General features: G+C 33.1%; 1 protein-coding gene across 1 annotated transcript; it reads left to right on the plus strand.

Moving 5' to 3' along the window:
* Positions 1–812: 812 nt before the first annotated feature.
* LOC109863011 (ankyrin repeat and zinc finger domain-containing protein 1-like) lies at positions 813–9,723 on the plus strand. The gene is made up of 12 exons (XM_020443187.1): positions 813–1,129; positions 1,934–2,131; positions 2,208–2,530; positions 2,708–2,822; positions 2,900–3,045; positions 3,168–3,393; positions 3,473–3,736; positions 7,240–7,431; positions 7,534–7,816; positions 7,895–8,036; positions 8,227–8,400; positions 8,501–9,723. Exons 1-12 carry the CDS (start codon positions 1,030–1,032, stop codon positions 8,672–8,674), a joined length of 2,337 nt encoding a protein of 778 aa, XP_020298776.1. The 5' UTR covers positions 813–1,029; the 3' UTR covers positions 8,675–9,723.
* The last annotated feature ends 350 nt before the right edge of the window (positions 9,724–10,073 follow it).

Below are 10,073 nucleotides of genomic sequence, written 5' to 3' on the forward strand. Positions count from 1 at the left end.
TGTCGAATCGATCGGTGTCGAATCGTACTGTGGTCAAACGGAACACGCCCCACCTTATTACTTCCACCATGCTTAATCGCGCATTTATCTGTAGTATATGTCACGTATACTATAGATAAATGTGCGCTTAAGCATAAAACGGACCGCAGCCTATGTATTACGCGATCGGTGTAAACTAGGCTTAAGTTTATGGCTAGTACTTAACGTAACATAACGCGCTACGAAAGAGTTTGTGCAGAAGCCCTAAAGAGCCGTCTACAATGGAGAGTTGTAGGCCGTAATGGTAAGAAATTGACCAATCACAGACAATTTACAGAAGAATAATCGATTGTGATTTGTCAATTTCTTACTGTTACGGCCTACAACTCTCCATTGTAGACGATTCTTAAAGAGCCGTCTACAATGGAGAGTTGTAGATTGTAATAGTAAGGAATTGACCAATCACAGACTAAGTACAGAAGAATAATCGATTGTGATTTGTCAATTTCTTACTGTTACGGCTTACAACTCTCCATTGTAGACGGCTCTTAAGGGTCGTCTACAATGGAGAGTTGTAGGCCGTAATAGTAAGAAATTGACCAATCACAGACTAAGTACAGAAGAATAATCGATTGCGATTTGTCAATTTCTTACTGTTACGGTCTAAAACTCTCCATTGTAGACGACCCTTAATAAAGAATGGACATAACAGAACGCAATGGGTGTGTTTAGCCGAAGTTAGCGCTACGTAGCGCTACGTAGCGGCTTCATGTAGCAGTTGCAAGTGCTGCGTTACTTCTATAGAACATGCTGCGCGTAGCAATACTGTCCAGCAGAAGTAACGCAGCAATTGCAACTGCTACATGAAGCCGCTACGTAGCGCTACGTAGCGCTAGCTTCGTCTAAACACACCCAATCTTTGTGTAGCAATTTTCTTGCTGTTCTCTTTCGTGTTTATCACATTTTCGAACTGCTGTTTGTTTTTTGGTCGATTCTTTTTTTTGTCAGGACTGTCAAGAGTATCGAGTTTGTAAAGTGACTACGAAGACGATGGATCATCAAACTTACAAAGTACACAATCCTGATGATTTTAATAGGATCACCAAAGGGATCAAGGTTGCACGATGCATGCAATCGCCACCATCCTATGGTAAGCTGATCTCTTGTTGGCAACGTGTTGATAATGAATTTGTTTAAAGAAATATTTGCTAAATAAATGTAAGTATTTGGTAAATTTACACAATTATGATATATTTTTTCTGGTAGTTTAAGGACTGGTCCACCTTTCGATAAATCTCAGCTTACTTGACAGGTTATTATCTATATGATAGAAACCTGACTAGCGCATCTCTCACTGTTCTTTATTTCTACATATTTGTCTGTTAGATACGACTTATACAGTACCGAGAGTGCTATGTAATTCATCTTTTGGTTTCTGGTCATTTATATAAATTTTAGTGACACGGAACAATGCAAATCAGAGTTTTACCCATATAGATTACTTGATACTTTATCTAAAGGTGGAACAACCAGCCCTAAATTATAGAAAACAATCTAAAAAATAATTTTAATATAGTGAAATGATATATAAGATAGAATATTTATTTTTGGTACTCTTGCAGAGTATGTTGTAAAAATGTGATAATATATAACATGATAAAATATAAAGATCACTATTTATCAATAAATTCAGACTTTGCTTATATGTCTAAGTGAGCTGAAAGTATTAAAAGTTAATATTAGGAGTTAATAATATCAAGCTTTTCTTGGATTTATGAAGATAAAGAAAACTTCTCAAGGAATTCCAAAGATAAATATTACTGTTTCATTAAAAAATTAGATCAATCATCTTTTGCTAAAATGATCTTTAAAAATGTGTTTAAAAGACTTACATTTTCCAAATATAACTTAATACATAAAAAGTATTTTAAACATAACATTTTTTGCTTTGCAGTACCTGATAGCGAACAAGTGTTAAGTCAACTGGTGGTATCTGATTCTTTGTGTTGTTCTTATTGTAACACTGTATTTGAGGACAAGGTGCAGCAGAGACTCCACTATAAGCTAGATTGGCATCGTTACAATCTCAAGCAACATCTAAATGGTCAAAAGTCAATTAATGAGGATAGTTTTAACAGGTTGGCTGGTGAAGGTACAGTCTGAGAGAAGATACACAGTGATGATAATCATAGACTTTATGAACAGTTAGATATATTGAAATTTTGTAGGCGACATGTCTAGTCTGTCTGGTAGTGAAGTTGAGTCTGAGAACGAAGAAGATACTGGTACTTCAGAGACTGGAACTTCATCTAATGATCAAGGTAAGAACGAATCAGCAAGCAAGAATGGCTCTGCAGCTCTCAACAGATCTAGAAAAACAGAGAAACGTGGGAAGACAGTTGAGTCAGATATTTCGGACACAGAGTACAATGAGGAAATGTCTAAGGAGAGAAAATTACAAGCTGTTGCCAGTCGCCATACAAAAGTGTTTTTTGAAAACGACGATGGCAATATATTCAGTATCTACCGATGTTTACTGCATCACAAGAAGGTCCGTTAACTATCATTTGATTAAAAATTTCCATGTAGAGATTTATATTATTGTTGCTATATGCAATATTTAAGTGTATATAATTATACGAAATATTATCTTGTAACTTGATCTTTGTTAGAGTTACTTGGCGTGCTCTATACTTGCCACATCGGGAGATATGCAATTACGTTTTAGGATATTCCTGAAAAGGACGGCGAGATGATTGCTCAGGCATTGGACAGCGGCAAAAAGACCAAGTTGACAGTCATCATGGTTGGCGGTGGACATTTTGCTGCGGCTGTATTTCAAAGTACGCATAGTGCATTAAAAACATCTTGCAAGTGTGTACGTATATTTGTTTTATCGATATATTTTACTATATGGCAGATGGCGAGGCTATCGTGCACAAAACCTTCCATTCTTACACTGTTCGAGCAAAACAGGGCTTCACTCAGAGTTCTCGTACGAACGGTAATCACGCGAAAAGCGCTGGTGCTAGTTTGCGAAGATATAACGAAGCGTCACTCATTCAGGTACATTTCTGCAAAAGTTACTAAATTAGAAGAATTTACTAAATTAGAAATTGTTTTATAGTTAATTAATGTAATATTCAATTATTATTGATAACTGCCAAATAAGAAAGTGATTATTTAAGCACGTGCAAGAAATATTGGAATCATGGTCGATACATATCAATAATTCATCGGCTATCTTATACCGAGCAGTCGGACCGTGCAATCGCATGGTGCTTTTTGGTGGCAAAAATCCTCCTTTAGATAAGAATGATCTAAGAATACGACCACTGCCATTTCCCACGCGTAGAGCTACATTTAGAGAAGTACAAAGGGTATATGATGTAATAAGCACCATAGAGATCTATGGTAAACAATAATTCTTGTGCCAATTTTGTCAGTGCATATTTAAATAAAATATTTATTTTTTTTTGTAATAACATTGTAGGTTCTGCGGAAGATTTCACAGATTGCTTTCCCAACTCTCCGCGACAACCGATACGTAAGAAAGTTTTGAAGACGGAAGTGATGAGTGAAATACCTGAAGGGGATGACAGTACCGAGAATAACCTTAATGTTAACAATAGTAATCTTCAGGAAACTGATAAAATTAAGACACCTGCCCAGTCTACTCCAGAAAAACAACATCGAAATTCTCGTCCACATATAGATAGAGCGAAGCCGAGGAAAAGCCCGAATCGACCACTGCCAGGTATACGCAATATTAACAGTACGTTAGCCGCATACAGGATATAATTTTATAAGATATAATTTTACGAAATTAAGATATAATTTTACGTGAAAAAAGCGATTAGAGCGACAGATTTATTGCTCTTATTCCAGCGGTTACAGCGGTTTTTGTAGTTTGAACTGTTTACAAAGTGTTATCGTTCAACCGCTGTGTAAAATGCTGATGCACTATCGACAATGCATGCAATGTTGCCGGAAGATAGCATTTTGAGATTCTATACACATACTGAAAATTTGTAGTATATGTAACGTAAACGACAGTAATGGCAGTAAATATCGAGACGAATAGACAATATCAAGAGGCACGGTAGTGCCTCGCGCCAAGTATATGCACAAACAAAGTGCGCGCGCGAGGTACCCCGTGTTTCTTATACGCGAGAATGGCCGAAAAGAGTTTTCGAGATTTTGAGATCTCAAGAACGACTAAACCGATCGAGTTCGGCCCACACTCAATCGAAAGTTGAGGTCGAGGTACGAAAAAAAGTATTTCTTGGGTTTTTTCCTCCGTGCCTTCCCAACGAAGATATCTGGATCTGGATACAAATACGAAATTTTCGAAAAACTAAGTTCACATCACATTAAGAAACGTCCAAGAGCCTCCGCACAAACTCTTTCGTAACACGTTACGTTACGTTAAGTTGGCCGTGAACTTAAATTCGTGCGTAAACTTGAACTTCATTCAACGCACAAACTAATACTTAACGTATCGTAACGTTAAATACTAGTCATAAACTTAGATTTGTATGTAAACTTGAACTTTATTCAACGCACAAACTAGTACTTAACGTAACGTTACGTGTTACGAAAGAGTTTGTGCGGAGGCTCCAAGTAGGACAGCGTGACTTTACAGACTTCGCCGTCAGAACGAAACGTGAATCTGCTCTTGTCATCGCTATGTGGCGACACTTTCGTGCACAAATCAAGATTTATCTGTATGCGTTCAATTTGAGAAGAAAATTTTCCTGCGCATAGGGAAAGAAAAGCGGACAAAGTAGCGTAGGGAAAGCGTTGCGTTTGGGATTGTTGCTGAAACACTTGACAGCCAAGGCTGTAGAGTAAAGAAATTTTTTAGTAAAGAAAGTGCGCAAAATTTTTGCTCATTCGGTTTCTCTTCTCCAATTGAACGCAGTATAGATGTGTATCAAGAGGCACGGTAGTGCCTCGCGCTAAATATGTGCGCTAAGTATGAGTGCGAAGTGTGTGCGCGCTGCGCGAGGTACCACGTGCTTCATTTATATGCAAGTAGTGCCGCTGAGAAGATAATTATATATAACACGCTGTAAAAAAGATAATGTGAGAAAGTGAAATAGAAAATACGATATATGTAGATATAAGTAGATGTAATTAGGGGGGTATTCGGGGTCTTTCACATACGTAATGCAAAATTGGCATTCTGTGTGATTTTTAGAATTGAAATTTCAATTCGAAAAACTCACGTGAATTATTTACACGTGAAAGCGTATAGAAAAATGTATTCTTACATTTATACGCACATTTATCCGCACAACATCCTGCGAACGGCTCTTTACGACCATTCATTTATTAGTTTAGAAAAAGATAGACCCCGAGATGATTCTCATTATTAATTGATAAGTAGATGTACTTTGAACATTATGCGCATGTGCAGTGACATATAATACATAGGACCATTCTACAATGAGTTGAAAATGTCCCGTTGCCAGTTTATTTAGCAATTACGAAAAGAAAAGTATTATTTCTGGTTGCGCTTTGTCGTTACGGTTTCTAAAAAAGAGTTGGCCAACTTTTAACTTTTGTTAACAGCAACTGGCAACCGCAACACGTAAAATAATACTTTTTTCTTAATAGTCGCAACTGGCGACGGGACATTTTCAACTTATTGTAGAATGGCCCATAGAGAGACAACAGAGGCTAATATAAAAAATTGCGTTTAATTAAATAAGAAATATAAAAAATATAAAAAATGAAAAAAATAATATATTGTATATAAGTAAAACAAGACAAATTATTTTAGGTATATAAAACTTCAGAGAAAAATAGGATGAGAAGTAAATATTAAGAAGTGCATTGTGTTGCAGTAACAAAAATGTTTGTCAAACCCATATTCTACAAAAATGTGATATCTGAACAAAATACCTTTTCAAAAAAAGGTAAAAAATGGCGCTAAGTACACGCACAACTCGTATTTCTAGAAAAAGTATTACTATAAAAATCTTCCTGTACAAGATCTATTCTACAAAAGAAATAATATCAATAAGTTACGCCAAGTAAAATCTTTTATACATTGTTACAAAAATATATAAAATATTATTTAAAACTTTGTAAGTTGTTTTCTACGTTGTAAAATAGAAAATATTCTAAATCAATAAAAAGTTTAAAATATTGCATGACCACTGCACTTTTTATATAAAGCACTCATTGATGTAAGAAATGACTTCGCCTTGCGTGGAAAATCTTAAACTATGTCGTGTAATCATACATATAGATTTTGCTTTGTGTGAAAAGTCAAAAACTCATGTAGAATGTTTCAAAATAAAAAATATTTAATGTAAAAAAACTTGGCGCAGCTGCACCGAAAACTAAAGACAGAGTGCAGCTAAATATTAACAATCAATATTAAATTGAGGATCTCCTCAGGCTCATGAACTTTATTAAACTTAATAAATGAATAAATAATTAGTCTTAAGGAGCCGTTCTAAATCTATATGTATGACTCGATATAGTTTAAGATTTTCCACGCAAGGCGAAGTCATTTCTTACATCAATGAGTGCTTTATATAAAAAGTGCAGTGGTCATGCAATATTTTAAACTTTTTATTGATTTAGAATATTTTCTATTTTACAACGTAGAAAACAACTTACAAAGTTTTAAATAATATTTTATATATTTTTGTAACAATGTATAAAAGATTTTACTTGGCGTAACTTATTGATATTATTTCTTTTGTAGAATAGATCTTGTACTTTTATAGTAATAGTTTTTCTAGAAATACGAGTTGCGTGTGTACTTGGCGCGTTTTTTTACCTTTTTTTGATGCATATAACGATATAATTTTTGAAAACTTAAAATATAGATTATTTAGCTGACAAAAATATGACAGATGATAACTATTTAATATAATAATTTAATAGAATAATAAAACAACAATGATAATGTAAGTGACAAGTAAAAAACAACACGAAATATGTTACTCAGTAAAATTTGTTTTCCCTTGTGTCTTTTTTCATATAAAATATAAAATAATTGTCGCTGTAATAGTAGAGCGACGAAAGTCATTACGTGGTATTTTTTGTCGCTCAAACTCAGTTTCGGTGGCTCATAGAAATGTATTTTTATGAACCTTTAAGATTATTTTTTTACATAAAGAAAACATTCTTGTTTTTACAATAAATATTTTAGGTTTTGTAATGTTTACTTCAAGAGTCAATTATTATCAAAAAAAAACTTTTATTATTTTATAATGGAAAATAAATTTGATTGTACAGATATTATTGTTAGACTAGCGCAATCATCGTCTGAATCGGAATTAGATGCTACAAATACTGTGGATATTACCTTAGTTGAACAAGATCATGAGGCCGATTTTACTGAAAATTTATTAGCTTTTCAAGATACTGTTCCAAGATATCTGAAGAACAAGAAAGCTCACCGACAGAAAAAAAAAGTGAAGAAAGATCGTAAGTTCGGTTTTTATAAGGTTTTTTCTATGGAAAAATATATGATGAAAAAAAATTCACATATATAATTTTTTATTTTTAAATAATTTTTATATCAATCAGCTCAAGTGATAAATGAAGTATTGATAGACGCTAAAACAAAATTGTGGACTGCGTGTAAACAAGGCGATAACGATCTGCTATCGTCAGTTATCGATAATCTCTTAGCAAAAGTTAAGAAATGCGAAAAAGAGCAAAATAAGAAGGATGTTACTACTGGTTGCTCGTCATTCGATAATAATCTCGTAAATACAAACGATGTAGCAAAATTGGTTAATGATACTAATGAAGATGGTAATACAATGTTGCATTTGGCGGCACTCGGTGGATACTGTGAACAAGTATGGTGTGTGTTGTAATTTGTGCTTAACAAAAAAATTGTGTAAAGTTCAAACATATTTTATATAAATTGTTTCGTCTTTAGGTTACTGTTAGAAATCGGATCTGATCCTTGTAACAAGAACAAAAAATTGCAGACGCCATATGCTGCTGCCAGTGATAAAAAAACTAGAAATACATTTAGAAGATTTATGGAAGCTAATCCGGATAAATTTAATTACCAAAAGGTAAGAGAACGTTATAATACATATTTATCTATTAAAATTTATATCTATAAAATATATAGATATAAATCTGTATATCCATAAAACGTTACAATATACATATATCTACAAAAAATCAAATTATTTATAATTTGATATTAAAATCGAATTATTTATATTTTATTATTGATTCTTGTGTTTTTATATTCTATAGTCACAAATACCCGGACCACTTAGTGACGAAATAGAACAAGCGGAAGTGGAGAAGAAAAGACAGCAACGAAAGTTAAAACGTTTCAAAGAGAAAGTTAAACGGAAAGAGTTCGAGTTGAAGAAGCAAGAGGAAAACGAGAAACAGAGATTCTTAAATCTCAGTGACGGAGAAAAGGTGATAACACACACATACACTTGTGTGATAACATATATGTACATATGTTTTGTGTTGTATATATTTTGGTTTAATGTTTTAATTTTTTTTCGCTTTACAGAGAACATTAGTAGGGCAAAACCGAATGTTGAGTGAAGGATATACTGTCATATCACGATGTTTTCAGTGTGCCATTGATATGACCGACAAGGTGCCCTTTGAATATAACGCCAATCGTTTCTGTTCCATGCCATGTCTCAAAGAACATCGTCTTCACAATAAATATGTTATCTGATGGTGCATTATATCTAATTAGAAAAACTTGCATTAATTAATATACACCTATGATTATGGTCATAAGTTCACTTTGACTTACAGGTCACAATTGTTAGAGTAAAAGCATAGGATCTCATACACATTTAAGGGAGAATTCTGATCTAGCGGATAAAAACTTGATTTTTTACAGTTTTTGAATTGTTGAAGTGTCTAGAATATATCTAAAGCGATTTTTCGAAATTCGTAATATTGTGAAAGTTAGACTTTATATATATTTAAATTTGGAGACATATGTAGTTTAACGCGTTTTTCTCACGGTTTTTAAATTAGCAAGAAAAAATCTCGAACCGTTATTTTGAACCAAATAAATCCTGAATTTTTAAAAACTAGACACTAAAACACTTAGTAAACTAAAACACTAAAACACTTATTAAAGAATGAAGTATTGATAAGTTTCAAAATATTAAGAGTTTTCCTTGGTATGGAAAGATAATAAAAACTACTAATAAAAGAGAGTATGCTTTTATAATAACATAACTCATGTAAAAGTATTTGCGACTTTACAACACTGTATGAACATAGTATCACTGAGAAAAAAACATACAAGTTTTTCTAATAATCTACAATTATTTTCAGCATATAGTAGAACTAAGAACAGTTTTTTAAACTGCAATAAATATAAAAATATATAAACTAATCATATAACATATAAAACTTTGCAATAAATATGAGATGGTAATGTAAAAACTTGAATTATGAGATTGAAAGATAAGTGCTCCTCCTTCAGATCATAACAATATTATATTTTTGGGTTAATATAATTAGTGGATATACACAGAAAAAAGAGCATGTTCTTTTTTTACAAAGTATAATGTATTATACCATTATGCACATATTAACTCGCTAATATTTGACATCGTTATTTGGGTATTAGATGCCATACATACTTGTGTATATATATATATTGTTTTACATTTTGTATAGTATATACAACCGAAAGTTGTAATATAAAATGCATATATATACATATATACTACCAAAGGTAAAATAAAGATCACTTAAAGTTTACATATTTCCTTTCGTATTGTGGAATATTCGTGAAGAGATTTATGTATACAATTTATAAACTCTTGTTAATGACCAGTTTAGTATCACCAAAACTAAATTTTTACGTGCGTATTATTCTAAATAAATTTATCTTGTGACTTTAATATGATCGAATCGTACAGATACGACACGTTTTGCAACATATATGTAATACTCCTATATTGCCAGTACGGTGCCGACCTGAAGCTCACCGTTACGGTGCAGACAATATAGTAGCCTCTCTCTCCAGCTGCTTTGTGCGCATGCGGTGAACATTCAAGCACGCTTGCGCATTTCTCTTTCTCGCGTTCTTTCTCTCACTTTCCAATGCT

The sequence above is a fragment of the Pseudomyrmex gracilis genome, unplaced genomic scaffold (assembly GCF_002006095.1).
Source record: "Pseudomyrmex gracilis isolate BER0280 unplaced genomic scaffold, ASM200609v1 scaffold_2890, whole genome shotgun sequence".
NCBI classification, from domain to species: Eukaryota; Metazoa; Arthropoda; class Insecta; order Hymenoptera; family Formicidae; genus Pseudomyrmex; species Pseudomyrmex gracilis.

Coding starts and splice junctions, on each gene's coding strand:
- LOC109863011 (XM_020443187.1), top strand. CDS start 1,030: ATGGATCATCAAACTTACAAAGTACACAATCCTGATGATTTTAATAGG. Junction 3,394..3,472: donor AAGCACCATAGAGATCTATG/GTAAACAATAAT, acceptor ATAACATTGTAG/GTTCTGCGGAAGATTTCACA. Junction 8,037..8,226: donor ATAAATTTAATTACCAAAAG/GTAAGAGAACGT, acceptor TATATTCTATAG/TCACAAATACCCGGACCACT.